Raw genomic sequence first — 21,573 nt, 5'->3', positions numbered from 1 at the left:
TGACCCCATGACCACTGGGAAAACATCGCCAGTGCAGGCTGAGGGGAAGCTCATTCAGAATGACTAAAACACCTGGATAGGAAAATTTATAAAACAAAGAAAAGGTTATTTAAAAACTTGAAAATACATACAATAGTAGGTATAATACACACAACATCTGAAAGCAGACTAACAAAGATGGATCACATGCTGATGACACGTGAGAATGCCTCCTGGTGTGTATTCTCATATCCTGGACCCTGTGCTTTTCCTGAGACAGCCACTGGTCCCCGGGCTGGCGGGGCCGCCCCTGCTCAGGAGGCACCTGACAGCGAAGGCCCATTTTCTGTCACTGTGTGTGAGGGCTGACAACACTCCTTTACTGCAACTTCCTGATGGCCCACCACAATTTCTGGGCAGGAAAGCAGCCCAGGGAGACAGTGGGGCTGCCAGGCAAGGAAGTAAGGTCGGTGGGTGGGGGAGAAAAGGCGTGGGCAGGGTGACAAGGATGGGAGAAAGTGATGGAGGAGGACAGCTGGGCTCCACCCCTTGGGTCACAGCTAAACATTACCCCAGACAACCTGTAAAATTACACCTATCATTTTTATACATACAGGTGCTTCCAAACAGCTAGTGGAGTTCTGAATGTAATCCACTTAATCTAAACACACATTTGGAGACATAAAATTACATCAGTTACACTAATCATTCACTGGAAACAATTAAAATGAAAACTTCACTGAGGCCAAGATGGAGGCATAGGTAGATACACTTTGCCTCCTCACACAACCTAAAGAAGGACAACAACAAATTTGAAAACAAAAAATAACCAGAACTGCCACAAAATCGAACTGTATGGAAGTCTGACAACCAAGGAGTTAAAGAAGAAACATTCATTGAGACAGGAAGGAGGGGCAGAGATGGGCAGCTTGAGCAGAGAGGACTCGTGGCAAGGCGGCAGCTAGAGAGCCAGGTGGGAGAGGCGGTGGCTGGTGGTCCACATTTCCATGAGGGTAAACTGGGAGGAACAACTGGGGAGCAAGACAGATGACACAACCCAGGGTTCCACTGCAGGGAAATAAAGCCTCGAAACCACCAACTGAAAACACATTTGGGGGTTGAGGTTGTAGAAGAAACTCCCAGCATCACAGAAGAGTCCATTGGAGAGACCCACAGGGTCCTAGAATGTACACAGACCCATCCACCCAGGAATCAGCACCAGAAGGGCCCCTTGCTTGTGGGTAGCGGAGGAAGTAACTGCAAGCCGGTGGAAAGCTGAGCAAGTGGCATTGTTCCCTCTCAGACTTCTCCCGTACAGACAGCACCACAACACAGCAAGGTGGGTTTCCCCATCCTGGCGAATACCTAAGGTTCCACCCCTTACTATGTAACAGGTGCACAGAGACAAAGAAATATGGCCCAAATGAAAAGAACAGATCAAAACTCCAGAAAAAGAATTAAGCGACGAAGAGATAGCCAACATATCAGATGCAGAGTTCAAAACACTGGTAATCAGGATGCTCACAAAAATGGTTGAGTATGGTCACAAAATAGGGGGAAAAGTGAAGGCTATGCTAAGTGAAATAAAGAAAAATATACAGGGAACTAATAGTGAAGGGGAGGAAACTGGGACTAAAATCAACAATTTGGACCAGAAGGAAGAAATAAACATTCAACCAGAACAGAATGAAGAAACAAGAATTCAAAACAATGAGGAGAGGCTTAAGAACCTCCAGGACAACTTTGTATGTTCCAACATCCAAGTCATAGGGGTGCCAGAAAGAGAAAAGAGCAAGAAATTGAAAACTTATTTGAAAACATAGTGAAGAAGAACTTCCCCTACCTGGGTAAGGAAATAGACTTCCTAAAGAAAGGAAGTCCAGGAAGCCCAGAGAGTCCCAAAGAAGTTAGACCCAAGGAAGCACGCACCAAGGCACGTCATATTACATTACCCAAAATGAAAGATAAGGAGAGAATCTTAAAAGCAGCAAGAAAAAAGGAGACAGTACCTACAAAGCAGTTCCCATAAGACTATCAGCTGATTTCTCAAAAGAGACCTTGCAGGCAAGAAGGGGATTGAAAGAAGTATTCCAAGTCATGAAAAGCAAGGACCTACATCCCAGATTACTCTATCCAACAAAGCTATCATTTAGAATGGAAGGGCAGATAAAGTGTTTCCCAGATAAGGTCAAGTTAAAGGAGTTCATCATCACCAAGACCCTATTATATGAAATGTTGAAGGGACTTATCTAAGAAAAAAAAGAAGATCAAAACTATGAATAGTAAAATGACAACAAACTCACACCTATCCACAACTGAACCTAAACAACAAAAACAAAAACAAAAACAAACTAAGCAAACAACTAGAACAGGAACAGAATCACAGAAATGGAGATCACAGGGAGGGTTATCAGTGGGGAGGGGCAGGGAGAGAATGGGGGAAAAGATACATGCTATAGAAGTATTAATGGTAGGCACAAAATAGGCAGGGGGAGGTTACATATAGTATAGGAAATAGAGAAGCCAAAGAATTTATATGAACAACCCATGGACATGAACTAAGATGGGCGGTGCAGGGCGGAGGGGAAGAAAGGGGAGAAAAAAATGGGACATCTGTAATAGCATAATCAATAAAATATACTTAAAAAATTCAGTGAGTTTTTAGAACCAATTTCCAACTACTAAAGTTTATATTAATATGATTTTGCCTTGCTCTAAAACAGATTTTCTAAGCGTTTAGAGCTTTTCTCTTTTTGACTGGTTAGTACAATTCAATTTTCAACTGGTGTGCTGCAAGAATTTTTAAAACACACAATACCCAACTATTAGTCAGGGACACTTGACATCTTTTCCTTTAGATAGTCAAAAAAAAAAGACAATAGCCAAACAACAAGAGCCGACCAGAGTGAATGAATCAAAATTATATCTATTTTCTTTTAATTAGCTTATGTGTGCCATGAGACGAAAAACATTGAAAATTACTGGTATGACCTCATAAACTTCAGGTAACCCTGGCGGAGCTGCTGATAGTGGTGGGACAAGGAGTATATGGGAAATTTCTGTACTTTCTGTTCAATTTTTCTGTGAACCTAAACCTGCTCTAAAAAAATAAAGTTTATTAAAACTCTAAAAATTAAGTAAGTAAGTAAAAAAAGAAAAGCTAGTGTAAGAGTTTGCCCGAAATATTTGGGGGAAGAGGTTTTAGAGTTTGGGTGTCTAGTGAATAAAAAAACACCCTGACACATTGTTTCTTTAAATATTACTGGTTTGGGGCCAGGTGATTGTGTCCATTGTCACTCACTCTCAGCTTTCGGCTCTGCTTCCGAACTAGCTTGCCATGCTGGATGAAATGGACAGGGCACTGGTTCATGGCGTTGTCTGCTTTGTGGCGAAGCCAGTCTTCATAGCCCTAAAAGAACAAAAAGAAAGAATCCCATGTGACAAGTGAGAGAAACACGGAGGGTCCCTCAGCTCTGAGCCCACCCTTCTGGACTTTGCTCTGAGGGGCCACGAGTGTGAGTGAGGTACAGCCAGGCTCGGCCCCTGGACAGGCGAGGTGGCCAGAGCCCTGTGGCCCCGTGCTCCCAGCCGTGTCCTCAGAAGGACTACGAGGCTGCAGTAAACCACAAGGCACCTTGTATTCTCGTTTTTGTCACACCTGAAACCCACCCACTGGCGAGTCCTGGCACTTTTCCCACAAGTGGGTCCTAAATCTTCCACTTCTTTGGGTCCCCTGGTCACCATGCTGGTCAAGGTCCCAGCCCTCCTTGGCCCTCCCTGGACTGAATGAGGACATGACTAGCTGGTCACTCCTGGGAGCCCCAACACTACATCATCTAATGGGGTTTTCCCAAACTTATCCTGGCTAGACATGTGGAATGGCCATTCTTGAGTCCACTGAGGTGACACACCAGGTGGCTCACTGTCAGGGCCATGGTCTGGGGTCCCTGAGCGGCCAGGGTCTCTCATGGCCTGAGATCTGGGGCAGGGGTTTTCCGGTTCCCCTTCCTCTGAACTCACCTGGTTCCCCATCCAAGTGCATGTATCAGACAGGCCCCCACCACTAAGACCATAATGCCCCATAATGCACATGTGGGTATGTGTATGTACATGCACATATACATGTGCACGTACACATGGCTTCTTGGTGTCTGCGTCCCTCACTGGAATGTCTCTTGTTCAACAAAAAAGCTCAATCATATCTATAGAATAAATGAGTAAAGGATATGTATAATGTAGAAAATTAGAAAAGTAGTTTTTAAATGGTATATCTAGGCTGTGTTCCACTGTGTCTTCTGCCTGGTTTTCTCGCTTCCACTCTGCAACTCATGCGGGAGAATGCATTTTTGAAGATAAAATCAAGATACAAATAAAAGAAGCAAAAATAACTCCTCCAAATCAGTTTTTACCTTCTATGTTACAAAAGTATTATGTGGTCTGTGGACAAAACTAAGAAATACATAAATCACTTCTCCCCCAAAAGAAACTAATCCTATCATTCTGCAAAATATATTAATGTATAAATTATTAATATAGCCATAAAATTATACATAAACATAATTTTAGCCTGTGGGGGTATAGTTTTTCAAAATTAGAAACATACTGCACATACCATTCTACTTCGTACCCCCAACATATCATGGACATTTTTCCATAGCAATTTGGGTTGTAGTTATAAATATATTTCTGATAAACATCTTTACAATTGTATTTTTGTACATACCCACTATATATTCTTAGTATAGGTTCTTAAAAAGAAAATGTTTGAGTCAAAAGACAGATAAGACTTTCAGGCTTTTAATATGAACTGAACAAAAGTCCTTAAGAAACTCAGTACCAATCATATTTCTACCAGCTGAACTTAAATATTTTACCTGAAAAGCACAAGTGAGCCCATATACAGTTCTTGACTATGTCTTTTATTGAATCTGGCCACCCAGATTCTTAGCAAACTGAGTAAAATTCCTGATTCACTGTGATACCCACAAGAAGTTGGGTATAGTTCTCCACGCACATATGCATTTTACTGATTGTAACAAGCATTGGAAATTACCAATATGAGCTGTTCCATGTCAACTCAGATACCAGCTCAAGCCTCGTAAAAGCAGCCTGACCTAATTCTCGTAAGTAACAACTCTGTTAAATCCTTTTAAATAGGCATAAAAGGTCTTAAATAGGCATAATTTCTAATTCTTTCCCCAATAGGAGAAAACACACACTTTCAGACCAAGCATTTGGTGTTTTCTAGACTAACAAGCCTTTGAATTGGATTTCGTTGGATGTGAAAGTATATTCGAGTTAAGGGTGATGAACTACTACTTCTCTGTAATATCTCCCAGCACATGAAAGGGAAGCCAGCTGCCCAAAGAGAGGTCTCCAGCTCCAGATGTGGCTACACGTCAGTGCCCATGAGCTGTGATGTGGTGGAAATTTTCTGGAACTAGATGGTGGTGGTGGCTGCCACACAAAACTGGCTAACTGGACAGTGTAAATAACTGAGATGCATTCTTTTTACTATTAGTCACTGGCTTTATTCCTCTGGACCAGAAAGAACAGTTCTATCCACACCGACCTGACGAGTGAGTCAGGACTTAGCATGCCACTGTGAAGCCACATCCCAGACCCTCTGCAGGTAGCAGACCTTGCAGCTGAGATGGTGGAGAACGCAGTCAGGTTAAGCAACTCGTCTGAAATCACACATCACACCTGGCTGATTCAGGTGAAAACCACAGTTTCCTCCTCAAACTCGTGGGCACCGAAATAGCAACTAAGTTACATAATCTCTATTATTTTAACTTGAGTTTCCATATAAAAAAGTATAAAAATGAATTTTTAGAATATAGTTTAATTTTTCTGTAAGATAGCTAAAACAAATCTGATTACTTTGCTTTGGTTAAGAGGTGACATTATACAACAAAAATAACAGCCTTCTTCCTCTGCCTGTAAAATTCTTACCTGTTTGATAGCTGTGACAGTAATGACAAAGAACAGTGGAAGTCCACTCGTTACTGGACTTGTGGGTGTATCAATTATCAACTGCAAACGAAAGAGAATTGTAGAGCCATTTTCAAAAACACGCGTTAGTGACTTTAGACAGACTAACAGGCCTCATTACACCACCACCAAACATTTCCTTTCACTTATTTTAAATTGCTTTACTGTTACCCCACCACTACAGATAAATTAGCTAAGAAGTACATCATCCTATCTTACTATAAAACTGAGGGGCAGTTCTTTAAATTAAGGGAAATGCTTAAGAAAATGATGTTAGCTGTGGCAAAGAAACAAGGCTAATGCCAGTGTATATTTTATTTCAACTTACTACCCTGTTTCTGGTGCCACACTTTAAATAACTACATTATTTGGATAACTTAATGTGGAGGGAATTTTAAAAATCCTTCAGTTGTGTTTTGAATGACTGAGATAAACTGGGTTGCTGTTCTTAAAATATATCTGATCTATTGCTCCCTAATTCAAACCTCATTGTAGTTTTTACTCTCCTTCCCCACCCGCTCTCCCTTTCAGTGTTTTCTTGGGAGAATCTCTGCATGAGATTCTCCCGAGAAGGGTAATAATGCTTAGCTGGGCTGGTGAATTTCTCCTAAAGATTAGGAAGCTCCTGATCGCCCCTCCAGTGCTGGAAGGTAGCCAGAACCAACTCAAACGCAGAGTGCTCATGTGTGTGTTTTAGCACGTAAGTCTTTCTAACCAGCACACTGTCCTTGAAGAAAATAGAGGAGGGAACTCTAGATGAGTGGCACTGAGTCCTCGCTCCTCCTTATGAGCAAACCATGGTTCGTCACCTGAGACTAAAAGGTCACTGGCCTTACCTGTACCAGAAATATGATAAGAAAATAAAAGTTGGCGATTCTTCTGAATTGTTCAAATAAGTTCTTGGGTATGAAGTTCCAAAATGTGTACTGTAGAAAAGAAGAACAAAGAGGTGTCATTTTGATCACAATTTACTTTACATTATAAGTAGTAGCACCGGATCTCAAGGTACAAAACGTTTAGTTTTAGATACAAAATTCATAGTTCAACATGTAGAGTGTTTGTAGACATTTTATCAATTTGTTGACTACAAAAACAAACTGCTAACAGAGAATGTGCTCTCCAGGAAATGTGACTTACCTCATTATAGAGTAATCAAAGTAATGCAAAGTGCTTAATAATAGTTTTATTACAAAATGTCTTTCATAAAATATAAACCTATGATTATTAAATCAAAAGATACATGTTTAGCATTTTTCCTTGATTGTAACTTCTTCATAAGCTCTTTATGTGTGTGACTAGATGCTAACAGAAAGCTAAACTAGAAGCCAACGTTCTCATGTGTTCTCCGGCACCACACACAAGAGCCCTTCCCCCTTATTTAGAGGGCATGGAGAGGCAGGCGGGGAGAACAGTTCTGGTTGCCACTTATTGTCCAAACCCCGCATTTTTGCCACCGGAGGAGACGTTCCCTAACTCTTGGGCTGAAGACAACAACGCCCCAGATGTCATCAATCTACAGTAAACACTGAGCTGGGAAATTGTTTTGAAAATTCCATTTGACGAGTTTTTGCCTTTCTGAAGATAGCCTACTGAAGAGGGAGAAAGGGCTCTGCCCGGTCTGTACAGTGACCCTTGCCCTCTGTCTGTACGAGGAACAGAACCCACATCAGCTCCAGCCAGGCGTGCGTGCTGGTGCTGCAGACCCAGACGTCAGCTACCCAGCTCTCCTGTCAAGAGATCCGCTAATGTCAGAATCTCGAACACAAATTCTTGAGAACAGAATATCATAAGCAAAGTCTGGCATGGCCCTAATATCCAGCATATTCTGAATTTGGTTTTTATATCAATTTCACTGGATAGCCACAGTTTAAATAAAAAGGTCCTTTGTCTTAAGTTTCTGACTGCTTAGAGAGTATATAGGGAATTTCCATTTTCTATTCTAATTTACATTCACAAGCTCATAATGAAGTTCATTAATGAGCAGGAAAACAAGAGTAGTTCCCCCATCCCATGACAATTGTGAGCATATTTTTAGTTATCTTTTAAAGTTGGCCCCAGTAAATTACTCTAACCGGGTCTCCAGAGGTTTAGAAAAGAAATCAATTTCCTAGGTCCTAAACCCACCACGCTGTACCCACCCTTATCTCCCACGTATGATTTCATACCAGTCCTTGACGGGACATGTGTTTTGGAAATATCTTCTCTCAGTGACTTGTCTTTCAATTCTCTTAACAGTGTCTTTTGAAGAGCAGAAACTTTTAATTTTAATAAAGTCCATCTTAATCAATTTTAGCTTTCATGGTTAGTGTTACTGGTTTTGTATCAAAAAACTCATTGCTAAAGTTAAGGTCACCTAGATTTTCTCCTGTGCTACCATCTAGGATCTTTATATTGTGCATTTTACATTTAGGCCTATGATCAGTCTATTTAGAGTGCACTTTGTGAAAAGTACAGAATCACTGTCTAGATTGGTGTTTTTCAACCTTTTCCATCTCATGGCACACATAAACTAATTACTAAAATTCTGCAACACACCAAAAATATACTACATTTTTTGCCAATGTGACAAAAAAATAGGTATAATTTTGATTCATTCAGATCATGGCTGTTGTGTTAGCTATTGTCATTTTTGAATTTAACAATCTAAGGGAAAAGAGGTCAGTGTCTCTGACTAAATAGGTATTGCTGTTTTAAAAATTCTTGTGGCACACTGGGCAAAAATTGCTGGTCTAGATTTTTTTTTTTTTTTTGCACATGGATGTCCATTTGTTTTTGCCATTTGTGGAAAAGACGTTTCTTTCTCCATTGTACTGCCTTTGCTCCTTTGTCAAAAACCAGTTGATTATATTCCTGTGGGTCTGTGTCTGGGCTCTCGATTCCGTCCCGCTGATCTATTTGTTCTTCCACCAGCACCACACTGTCTTCACTACTGCAGCTCTATAGAAAGTACCAAGTCAGGCAGTGTCAGTCTCCCACGTGCGTTCTTCTCTTTCAATGTTGTGTTGGCTCTTTGGGGTCTTTCATGCAAGCATTGGAAATTTGTCAATACCTGCAACATAACTTGGTGGGGCTTGGGTTAGCACTGTTGAATTTACAGATTAAGAACTCACACATCTTAACAATGTTGAGTCTTCCTACTCATGAACACGGAGTGCCTCTCCATTTACTTAATTCCTCTTTGATTTCTTTCATTGATGGTTTAGTTTTCCTCTGATAGATCTTACATATATTTTGTAGTATTTATACTTAAGTGTGTGTGTTTCTTTTCTTTTTGGTGCTAATGTAAATGGTGCTGTGTTTTTAATTTTGAATTCTGGTCTGCCAGGTAACCAGCACAAATTTGGAATTTAAAGTCAGTTAAATGGTTTATTTATTCTCATCATGCATGGAAGACCCAAAGCATGCTATAGCTTTGACATTAAGTTTTATAATTTCCACGTTTCACAGAAAAAAATTACTACAAGTTATTACTCTGATTATTACTACAAGGTAATTAAAAATAGTTAATTCCTGATAATGTATGATAATAAAATTGAAAACCAAACGAGATAATTTAAACATTCATGACTGCATGAATAGTAACACAGATAAAATAAAAGGAGCATTACCTATATAAGAGCTGGAAAAGTGATAATGGTGGGCCAATTGTACATTTTTCATCTTTGTTAAGTGATCTAAATGTTTGCTTAGACATGTGGGCCACAATATAACGTAATGCTTTGTGTATTACAAGGAATAATAAAACACTCTGGCCTATATTCGGCTATTAACTCCTGCCTTCTGTTGTGACGCAGTCACTTAACGGTGCTTAGCAGTGCACCCCTGGCATGCAGCCACAGGCATGGAGTGAAATGGGGTTTTCTTGCTGTAAGGAAACTGAGAAGCCTGACTCTGTCAGAGAATCTCTCTTTACGATAAGGCGTTTCGGGAAATGTTAAATTACACAAGACAATTAGTATTCCTGGCATTTATTTAACATCACAAAAAACTACATACCCAATGTCTTTGCGTTTGTTCTGTGAGTCATTAGCCCTGAAATGAGAACACGGTAAGAGCTTCTAAGCTCAGTTTCGTCCAGTCTCTTCTCCTCTGTGCATGCATCCGCTCTGGTTCTGAGTCACTCACCGAGAGCATGGCTCATAACAGAGAAGAGAACAGTCTCACTTGGTCTACCTTTAGTCATGTGGTGAAAGAAAAACCCTGAGGGAAAAGCTCTGCATGCTGTTCTTTGCCAGCTCCCAGGAAGTAAAATGAGAGCACCTGGAAACTGCACTAAAGCCTCAGCTACTATGGCCTGAAAGTGGATCCAGCACCACAGCCATGCAAGGGACAGTCGTAAAGGCACGCTGCAGGCCAGGCACTGCTCTCCTGGGAAAGGCAATCGATTCACACGGAGTTGAAGTTTCTCTTTCATTTATGATTGGGAGACAAGAATGTAAAAATAGAAAGTTATGCTCAAAATCTGGATGATTAATGTTGGAAAATGAGTGAGCAGAACAGTGCAAGGCAGTGCTGGCTCTGCCGAGGAAGTGCATGGCTGAAGGATCGGCTCATCCACGTTGTTCTGAGTCTTGGTGTCCTCAGGAATAGGCTGGGTTTAATAAGTAATAGTGACCTCCCAGGGTTGTTTTAGAGCTTAAATGACATGGAAGTCATTAAGAACACTGCTCATATCTAACTGGTAGAGGTAATTTTCCCTTGCCAATACTCAAGAATTACTTAGCTTTGTTGAAGGTATGGAGTGACAGTACAGTCTAAGCCTACTATTTAATTATGTAGCGACTTAGGGCAGCTGGGAGCCACATGAATTTTGTGCCCAAAAGTACAGTTTTGTGAAACTGAAGAAGCAGTGCTCCATTGTTCTCTTGAGTCCGGGATCGGCCAGCAGGGTGAGCTCAGGTAGGCCCCGAGTGGCAGTTCTGCATGTGGTCAGGCGGGTGGAAAGGGGGTCGTGCTGGGGAGTAATTTCATGGTTTTCGGTTTTCTATCCAACACCTGTCTAGTGTGTCTTCCCCAAAAAGGAATGGAACTCGAATCAGTCACTGATCACCCTAAGTGTTCTGTGCTGCAGGTCCAGAAGTTTAACATAATTAGATTGGCCTTTTCATCCTCTAGTATAAATATGCACATGATAAATGGGAGTTACTGGGCATTCACTTCTGACTTCTGTGAACTTCAGAAGTCTTAGCTAGTAGTCTTTTCTGTTAAGGTGGAACTGTAATTTGCCTTTCCAAGAAAAGGTAGATACATTACCACAAATATATTCTCCAAACTTGCTTGTAAACTTATGTTTTACAAATTCAATCGTATTTTTCATATATCCTGAGCTGTGTTCAAATGAAAACAATAATGTGCTTGAGATTCCCTCTCCAGTTGATCTAAATCAATGCTGCTGTCCACCCAGCTACTAACTTAGATTCTAAACCCTCATCTTTCACAGGTCCTCTTGCAAACAGAATTTGATTAGCAATAGAGGTGATCCTGTACATAACTTTCCCTTGAAATTGCACACCATCATCTACTGATATAAAGCTACTAATTCTGCTCTTTGAGGAATGAAGATCATTCTCCGCACACACATAAATTTGAGAGCACAGTCCCCTCTCTAAGCTGAGATGAAAGTCAGTAAGCACTTTACTCAACACTTGACCCCTCTTCTGTGGAGCCTCAGCTGACCCGCCTCCTGAAAGGATGTTGACTTAATTCTGTTAGTTCCTACTGTAGAGTCTTCTGGTATGAAGGCATTTTCTTGAGAAGAAACAGCTTCAAAAGGGCCCCCAGGAACCTACAAGTCTTTATCATTCCCCATGTCCAGCATAGGACTTCTGTTGTCCAAAACCATGAAGGCTCTGGAAGATCCAGTTCATGTAAGGCAACTGGGGACAGGAAGGTGACACCACAGGGAGGGAAAAGATATTCCAGACAAAGAAGGAGAAAAGATGGCAAACTGTAGAGTGAGGAGGTAAGACAAGGCATCTCAAACTTATTATTGGCTATGGACTATGGGAATATTTGAAAGAAAAATCCGAGAATACATTGGCTATAAAACTTGAATCAGATAACAAAGGATGGGATTTAGAAATCACTGCTTTCAATTTTCTTCCCCAAACATTGACAGAGCTTTTAGAATAAAAAAGGCATCCCTTGACTTCCAGCTATATTCTGCCAATTGCATCAAGAAGGCCCTTTGATGTCTCCAGTCAACCAGGTGCTCTGAGCTTCAGAGAGTTCCTCCACAGAGGCTTGTAGAGAACTTTCCACATCTACTGCAAGAAACTGGGGGCGGAAACATTCAAGGCCAATCTTCGTCCCCAGAGGAACTTAGATCAGTGGCTGAAGTGCTATGACGAACATCCTACCCAGGCGAGATACATTAGGTAGTGAGGGCAGGTCACATGCTTTTTCACCTTATCCCGGGTTCCTGTCCTGACAAATTCACACATGGCACAACATTTTAATGCTTTTCCAGTGCACTGCCCCTTTGTTTCTTTTTAAAAAATTAAAAAAAAATTGATTTGAGAGAGAAGAAGGGAGAGAAGGAGAAATGTTGATTTGTTGTTCCACCCACCCATGCATTCACTGGTTGATGCCTGTAATTGCCCTGACCAGGGATATAACCCACTACCTTGCTGTGTGGGGATGATGCTCCTACCAACTGAGCCAGGGCACTGACCCATTTCTCAAGGCATTTGTACTGCAAAGAGGTAGATTTTTAAGAAATGTTTTGATAGAAACAAACCTATAGATACAGAGAATAAACTGATGATTGCCAGATGGCACGGGTTTGAGAGGAGGTGAGTGAAAAAGGTGAAGGGATTAAGAAGTACAAATTGCCAGTTACAGAAATAGTCACAGGGATATAAAGTACAGCATAGGAAACACAGTCAATAATATTGTAATAACTACATATGGTGTAAAATGGGTACTCTATAAATTACATAAATGTCTAACCACTGTGTTGTATACCTAGAACTAATATTATATTGTATGTCAACTATAATTTTAAAATGTTTTTTAATTTAAAAAAGAAATGTTTTTGAGATTTTTTTCTTCTTTGGCCACACTAGTAGGTTGACCGAGTACATAATGAATAGAGATCATCTTTAGTGATCTCTACTTGAGACTGGTTCAAATTTATAAATGTCACTACTATTCAGGCTTGTCATTATCTGTGTACCATGTACTATGTTTATTTGGTTGAGATTTTGTTTATAAGCAATTATTTACCCACATCGTGTTTCTAGAGATTAAAGCTGCTATTATGATTATGATTTTACATTGCAGTTTTAAAATAAAATAATTCCATTAAAAAACTACCTTGAAAAGCAGAGTTTTTCTATGTGCAAGTATTGTTAACCAACACTCTTTGATAACTCATAGAAAATAAGTATGTCTCCCACACGGATCCACACATCTAGTGAACCCAGGGATGTGCGTGTGCCTTCACAGACACGTGTGTGTGTGGCCCCTAAAGGGAAAGTGCCCCATAATCTGGAAAGCCATCATTTGCCTTATTCGTCAAAGACAGCTATGAAATTCTCCACCCATTCTCAAGACCCATTTACAAGGTGACTCTCTCAATGTGTACAATTTACCTCTGTAATCCTACTTTCCAATCAGCAAACACAAGGCACTTTGTTGAAATGATGACATTTTAATCATGTTTCTTCCTCTTTGCATTTATTGCTTCTAATTGACAGGCTTAGTGTTTTTGTTTACAAGGGGGTTGTGCACACACCCTTTCACTGGTGACATCTTGTGTCATCTCTATTTTATAGGTAAGGAAACTCTAGCCCGCCGTGGTTCGTGGCTAGTACATAGCCAGATAGCAGATAAATAAGGGGCAGTAGTAGGAGCTGAACATCCTGGACTTTAAATTGGACACTCTATCCGTGATGTAATTAAAAGAGAAATGAAGACAATCTTGTGCTGTGACACTTTGGCAATTCTGAACAGTGTTTTGGGGACAACCAGGGATAGTGAGTTCACAATTTGCCCCATGCAACCTGTAATCACAGCCTTCATTTGGGAGTGGATAGCAGCTGCAACAGCAGTTCTAGGACCAGTGTTGCTAGCTGCTGGCAAGAGGTCCCAATGCTCCCCAAAGGACATTAATAAACACTCAGATGCAAGGTTACCTTGGAGGAGACTATCCTGTTGTCTGGGTACCGTTGCGGAATGTAGGCCTCAGCACCTGGTGGGGGCTCCTTATGTCCCACGTAAATGGTCCGACTGTCGACCCAATTCTCTTCTCCAGCACACTATGGAAAACACAGTGGTATTAGCACAAGTGCCTCAGACTCGGGGTGTGAAAGTTCTTCCCTGAAGTGTTAGCTTTAACACTTGTCCATATGAATAAAAACCAGGACTGTCTGACTTACAGCACTGAGCAGGGCCCACCTGCCATGGCTGGAGCTGCCACTGATTTAACTAAGCCCTTACGGGCTAAGTTCTTCAAATCCCTGCCCAGTTCTTCAAGAGAACAGTCTGAGTGGGTGTTCTATACTCCAGTGAGAGCTGATGAGTAGCCATGAAAAAGCTGATTGTCAGTGGAAAGAACACAGGATGGGTTCACGTAAAAAAAAAAAAAAAAAAGAACACAGCAGCAAAATCTTAAGGCTTCCAAAAGAGAAATGACGATGGGGTTAGAAATCCAGGGAAAGGTCTTTAAAGAACAGAGTAAAACCTTGAGTTCAGAATAGAAGAATTACTCAACCATTTTAGGTATTTCTATCAACAAGGCTTTCCTGGAAAGACAGAAGACTGGGGTCTGATTCATCTTTGTATTACTCAGAATATTGTATGCACAAGGCATTAAGTAAATATCTTCTGAATAGAAGGATCTTTTAAAAACACCCAACCAGACCATGTGCTGTCAGCACTTAAACGCCTCCTAAAAGCACAGTTATTGATTAGAGACTAAAATGCAGCCCCTTATAGAAGCCCCAGCACAGGGTCCTGTCCCCCTCAGACTGGCCCCCCAGAACATGATCCTAGGTTCCTCCTTAACTGGCCGCCCCAGCATGAGGTCCTAGGCCCCCTTCAGACTAGCATCACAGCACAGGGCTGTGGGCCTCACATCCCAGTTCCTCTGGAGGAACTCTGAAGGTATTGGCTTCTCTGGGGTCTGACAAACAGTGCTGAAAAGGAGATGGAAACCTTCTTAGTTGAAGAGCAAGTCAGTGTAATAGAACAAGAAGAATGAATGGGCATCAGAGAACACTTGGTTCAGTTGTTACTGAGACATTCATGAGCCCGAACTTCAACTACACCATCCCTGAGGGTGGCAACAGCACTTTTCTCAGAGTTCTCGAGAATGAACTGGGGCAACAAAACAAAACATATGGCAATGGTCCCAGCCTGGTACCATCACTGCTCTCCATCACTGCATCCACCCTTTGTGGCTTCCGAGAACCCTCACTATCTGAGACCAAACAGACAGGGGTAACAAGAAATCTAGCATTTCTGCTGTTTAAGGTTATTAGGAATCTTACATTGCCTTTTTTTTTCTTTTTTGCTTCTACTATCATCTCTTTTGCTCATTTACCAACGTCCTGGGAATAATTTTAGAAGACTTTTCATATTTCCCTCCCACCTGTACCCTTTGCCCACCCAGTACATTATCCACAGTAGCTGCTTGCATGCGCATTCCCTTCGTAAACTCCACCTACGTTTCCTCTATTAGGGCCTAGCTTTGCAGGACTGTCCACGTGACTTAAAGGATAAAGAGCAAATAGGTCTCTGCCACTCCACCTATGTTTCAGAGATGCTCAGCAGGGACACAGGAAATGGCGCAAGGTCCCTGGAACAGAATGGGCACTGGTGCCACCTGCCTCACCCTCCATGAGCAGAGTGATTCCTCCTTGGCATGAACTTGGCATGTGGCTCACTCCCAGGAGCCTGCTGCTCTGTCGTAACGAGGAGACGCCAAAGGCCAGGCGCAGTTCCCCAGCAAGCCTGAGCCCTCCCTCCCAGGCCGGCTCCGTGCCCACGGCCCTCCCGTGTCGTTTTCCTATTTTGGGTGAGGCCGCCCACGAGGGATGTTTACTTTAAAAACCTGCCGAAGGGCTTCATAAATAAATCTGTGGACATGAAAGGTAAGAAAATAGAACAAGCCCCTGACTTCCCTTTATTTCTCAGAGCGGGGCCAAACGTGTGCTTCTCATTCCTGTGGATTCAGGAAGTTACATCGAAAAAGAATACATAACAAATGAAACAGAGAAGGAAAGGAACAAAAATACATAATTTTTAATGCAAAAATAGAAAACTTTTCTTCTGAACTTCAAAGTTGGCTCTCAGCCCTAGTACTAACCCTGGAAGCTCCAATCTTCCTACAGGCCATGCCGTGGGGCCCTGTCACGGGAGCTGGTGCTTCCCAGGCCAGGGACAGAGAGGTCCCCTGTCTCTAGGGAGGCAGGGTCGGAAGGCTCATTCATATTCTCAACACTGTCTAGTAGGTGCTTATTGTTTTTAATGTACTTGTTTAACACTTCAAATATAACGCAACAGTGCAATGCCTTTTAAATGAATACAAGCCAGAAGAACACAGAATGGGGAAAGGAACTGAACACCAACATGCAGTAGGTCTGGCTGGAATCATCACCACAAAAACGTCATTGGGGAATGTATCATGTACTTGTTCAATGAAAGCTGAACCCCATATAACAAAGCTGCCTTTGTATAGGTCCCTGCGGATGAAAACAGAAACAAGGACCCAGAAGTTTGTCTAAGCATCTTGCTTCTATTAAGAGGTTACAACACAATGGACTGAAAGGATGTCAGTGAAGCTACCTTCCCACCTGACTTTGCTCACTGCCTGGCATTGCAGACCCAAGGAGTGACACAGAGGAGCAACTGTTTCTGAAGTCATAAAGTCACTAGGTGATCTTACACATGACACTGACAGGCGGGGAATATTTCTGAGTTCACGTTAAGACCTAGGTGAGCTCTGGATGTTGTTCTCTGCACAGATGTTCAATTCTGAGAAGGCTACAAGTAAATGTTCAAAAGGTGTAGAGACTACAACAAATAGGACACTCCTGGGGAACGCCTGGTATGATCACCAGTTATAATTACTCCCACATGGTCAAGCATGTGACCTGGGGCTGATGGGCTGTGCGACTATGGAGGAGTGACTCAATATTTTATTTTTATTTTATTTTATTGTATTTCTCCATTCCCTTTTAGCTCCCATATACTCCCCTCCCCTCAGCAATCACTGCACTACTGTTCATGTCCACAAGTCCTTTTTCATTTTTGCTCAATCCCTCCACCCCCTATCCTCCCCCCACAGTGGTCATCCTGCTCTCCAACTATGAGTCTGTCCCCATTTTCCTTGTTAGTTCAATTTGTTCATTAGATTCTCCATAAGTGAAATCATATGGTACTTGTCTTTCTCTGACTGGCTTATTTCACTTAGCACAATGTTCTCATGGTCCATCCATGCTGTTTCAACAGGTAAAACTTCCTTCTTTTTCATGGCCAAGTAGTACTCCCTCGTGTAAATGTTTCATAGTTGTTTTTTCCACTCATCTATTGATGGACACTTGGACTGCTTCCATATCTTGGTGATTGTAAATAATGCTGCAATGAGCATGGGGTGCTTGTGTTCCTTTGAATTAGTGTTTTGGGTTTCTTCAGATATATTCCCAGAAGTGGGATCGCTGAGTCAAAAGGCAGATCCACTTTTACTTTTTTAAGGTACCTCCATACTGCTTTCTACTATAGTGGCTGCACCAATCTGCATTCCAATTCCCATCAACAGTGCAAAAGGGTACCCCTTTCTCCACATCCTCACCAGCATTTGTTTGCTGAATTATTGATGAGAGCCATTCTGACAGGTGTGAGATGGTATTTCACTGTTGTTTTAATTTGCATTTCTCTGATGATTACTAAAGTTGAGCATCTTTTCATATGGCTGTTGGCCATATTTATGTCCTTTTTGGAGAAGCGTCTATTCAGGTACTTTGCTCATTTTTCAATTGGGTTGTTTGTTTTTTGGTGTTGAGTTTTATTAAGTACTTTGTAAATTTTGGGTATTAACCCCTTATCAGATGTATTAGTGAATGTGTCCTCTTATTCTGTGGGTTGTCTTTTTATTTTGTTGATGACGTCTTTTGCTGTGCAAATACTTTTTAGCTTGATATAGTCCCATTTATATATTTTCTTTTGTTTCTCTTGCCTGGGGAGATATATCTGATAAAAAATTGCTACAAGCAATGTCCGAGATTTTGCTGCCTATGTTTTCTTCTAGGATTTTTATAGTTTTGGGTCTAACATTTAAGTCTTTGATCCATTTTGAATTTATTCTTGTGTGTGGTATAAGAAGGTGGTCTAGTTTCATTTTTCTGCACCTATCTATCCAATTTTCCCAACACCATTTATTGACTAAGTATCTTTAGCCCTTTGTATGTACTTGCTTCCTTTGCCAAATATTAATTGACTATAATGGTGTGGGTTTATTTCTGGGCTCTCTATTCTGTTCCATTGATCTATGTGTCTGTCTTTATGGCAGTACCATGCTGTTTTGATTACTATGGCCTTATAGTATAGTTTGATGTTAGGTAGCATGATTCCTCTAAATTTGTTCTTTCTCAGGACCACTGTTGCTATGTGGAACCTTTTGTGGTACCATATATATATACATTTTTGAAATATTCATTCTAGTTCTGTGAAATATGTCATTGGAAACTTGGTAGGAATTACACTGAATCTAAAGATTGTTTTGGGTAGTTTTTACTACTTCCTTTCCAATTTGGATCCTTTTATTTCTTCTTGTTTGATTGCTGTGGCCGGGACTTCTAGAACCATGTTGAATAAGAGACATAAAGGCAGACATCCCTGTCTTGTTCCTGATTTTAAGAGGAACGCTTTGTAGTTTTTGCCTGTTGAGTTTGATGCCGGCAATGGGGTTTGTCATATAGGGCCTTTGTTATGTTTAAGTTATGTCTAATCCCACTTTGCTGAGTGTTTTTATCATAAATGGGTGCTGGATTTTATCATATACTATTTCTGCATCTATTAATATGCATCATGTGGTTTTTATCCTTCATTTTGTTTATGTGATGAATCACAGTTATTGATTTGCAAGTGTTGTACCAACCTTGCATTCCTGGAATAAATCCCTCTTGATCACGGTATGATCCTTTTGATGCATGGCTGTATTCAGTTTACTAATATTTTGTTGAGGATTTTAGCATCTGTGTTCATCAGGGATACTGGCCTGTAATTTTCTTTCTTTGTAAGTGTCTTCTTCTGGTTTTAGATGATACCAGATTATATAAATCTGGCTTCATAAAATTATGAGTTTGAGAGCCTTCCCTCCTCTTGAATTTTATGAAATAGTTTGAGAACAGGTGTTAGTTATTCTTGGGATATTTGGTAAAATTCCCCTGTGAAGCCATCCAGCCCAGGCTTTTTATTGGGAGCTTTTTGATTACCACTTCAGTTTCACTAGGTGTAATCTGTCTATTCAGATTCTCTGATTCTTCCTGATTCAGTGTTGGAAGATGGTATATTTCTAGGACTTTATCCATTTCATCCAGGTTGTCCAGTTTGTTGGTACACAGTTGTTTATAATATTTTCTTATAATCCTTTATATTTTCTTTGGTGTCAGTTGTTATTTCTCCTCTTTCATTTCTGATTTTATTTATTTAAGTCCTTTCTCTTTTTTTCTTGATGAGTCTGGTTTGTCAATCTTGCCTATCTTTTCAAAGAACCAGCTCTTGGATCCATTGATCTTTTGTATCTTTTTTTAGACTCTATTTTGTTTATTTTTGCTATGATCTTTATTATTTCTTCCTTTCTACTCACTTTGGGCTCTGTTTCTTGTTCCTTTTCAAGTTCCTTTAGGTGTGAAGTTAGATTGTTTATTTGAGCTTTTTCTTGTTTTTTGAGGTAGGCCTATACTGCTATGGATTTCCCTTTTGGGACTGCTTCCCCTGTGTCCCACAGATTTTGGATTGTTGTGTCCCTGTTTTCATTTGTTTCAAGGTATCATCTGATTTCTTCCTTGATTCTGTTGTTGACCCATTCATTGTTTCAACATTTCTTGTTGAATTTTGTCAGTGGTAACATGAAGCGATTAGATTAGATAAAAATCTAGGTTTTAACGTTCTGGGTCCTTGTATATTTAGCAGTGAAAACACACATAGCCCCGATAATGCAATTCTTAATCTAGACAGTCTTGAACCACACATTAGTCACGCTGTCCACTGTGAAACTGTGGTATAGATGAAAAGAAGTTATGCCACATGCAGCTCTAAGAACGAAGATGTGCATCGTAATAAAACCTCCCAAGGACAGCAACACGGAGACACTAGCCTAGCCTCTCTTTTTAGGTATTCCTCTCAGATAGGATGGGTGATGCTGACCAAAAAGCTTTAGGTAACTTCCACCTTCAGAACCTTGGAGACGGCCAGGGGCGTTCATCAGCAAGGTGAGGCTGAAACCAGGCACTCAGCGGCCTTTCGTGGCTAGTAGGCTTCCTAATGACTCACTACAACCAGATGTCCAGACTACATCAAGAAGGCACCTGGCAACACTCCTCTGGAAGGCTAGCATCAAAGTTCTAGTCAAAAGTACAAATCTAAACGGTAAGGATGGGGTTGAAGACTCAGTTGCTTCCAAAATGCAAATTTAGCCATCATCACACGTAGAGTTGTTCCCAGAGGGGGAGTGGGGGAGGGGTTCCTGTTGAATGCTGGGATCCACCAAACTGCCTTTGTCTTGTGAGGCACAACAGCTGAGAGGTCGCTACCACCTGGGTAGTTTGTGAACTGCCAGACGGTACAGGGTCAGAGGAGGGAAGACAAGAAGAATCCAACGAATCTGTTTGCTTATTTTTTCTTTCCTTTTTACATTTAGATTATGCTATTATAGTTGTCCTATTTTTTCTTATTATTTTTATGAAATGAAATAGTCACATAAAGACATAAGGAAAAAGCACACAAACACACAAAACCCCAAATCAACAACACTGGCTGGAAAAAAATGTACCAGCAGAGAGAACGGCAGAGGGAATGGTGGCCAGGTGAAGACCTTGTTCCGTCAAAAAAGTTCCAGGAAGAATGTGAGTTTGAGAGAACCACAAATAGCGGAACCTCTTTGCAGAGTGAGTGAAACCAGGGACGGAGAGCAAACCCCACACCTGTGCGGTGGGGGCTCTGCTCTTATAATCCCTGATGCACAGATAAGCATTGCTAACAAAGTTGTCACCTTGAAGTAATGAAGCAAATTCACATGTGTACATACACTTTAGAGCACTCAGTAGCTGTGTCCTGACAAGCTAGAAATATAAACTTGTATTTTTGCTGTGTAGTGTGGAAAACACTGCAAACTAATATCATTTTGCTAACATATACAGTATACTTAAAACCAATATAATCAAAATAGGTAGATGGTATAGTTTATTTTGGCAAATTCCACATTGCTAATAAATTCTTAAAATCTTACTCATTGTATAAATGGATTCTTTTATACAGAAATGGTGTATGAAATCCAGAACATGTGCAGATGTGACATTTGTCAATAGCTTATGTTAACACCAAACCCTCCTTATTCTACTTCTGATCTTGATGAAGCAATCAACCCTGACATGG

The 21,573-nt window shown here is 41.0% G+C and overlaps 1 protein-coding gene across 5 annotated transcripts in view; it reads right to left on the bottom strand.

The window, feature by feature from the left end:
• The window catches only part of ATP11A (ATPase phospholipid transporting 11A), a 143,505-nt gene that overhangs the window by 59,291 nt on the left and 62,641 nt on the right, over positions 1–21,573 (bottom strand). For all 5 annotated transcript variants that reach the window (XM_045821186.1, XM_045821187.1, XM_045821184.1 and 2 more), the window contains exons 2-5: positions 14,112–14,234; positions 6,810–6,899; positions 5,935–6,015; positions 3,281–3,388 (exon numbers count right to left, since the gene is read on the bottom strand). In XM_045821186.1, the coding sequence (XP_045677142.1) occupies positions 3,281–3,388; positions 5,935–6,015; positions 6,810–6,899; positions 14,112–14,234 (402 nt within the window). The remainder of the gene's footprint in view (positions 1–3,280; positions 3,389–5,934; positions 6,016–6,809; positions 6,900–14,111; positions 14,235–21,573) is intronic.

The sequence above is a fragment of the Phyllostomus hastatus genome, unplaced genomic scaffold, assembly GCF_019186645.2.
Source record: "Phyllostomus hastatus isolate PE091 unplaced genomic scaffold, TTU_PhHast_1.1 phas_scaffold_46, whole genome shotgun sequence".
Classification (NCBI taxonomy): domain Eukaryota; kingdom Metazoa; phylum Chordata; class Mammalia; order Chiroptera; family Phyllostomidae; genus Phyllostomus; species Phyllostomus hastatus.
This window is presented reverse-complemented; position numbering and strand designations above follow the sequence as displayed.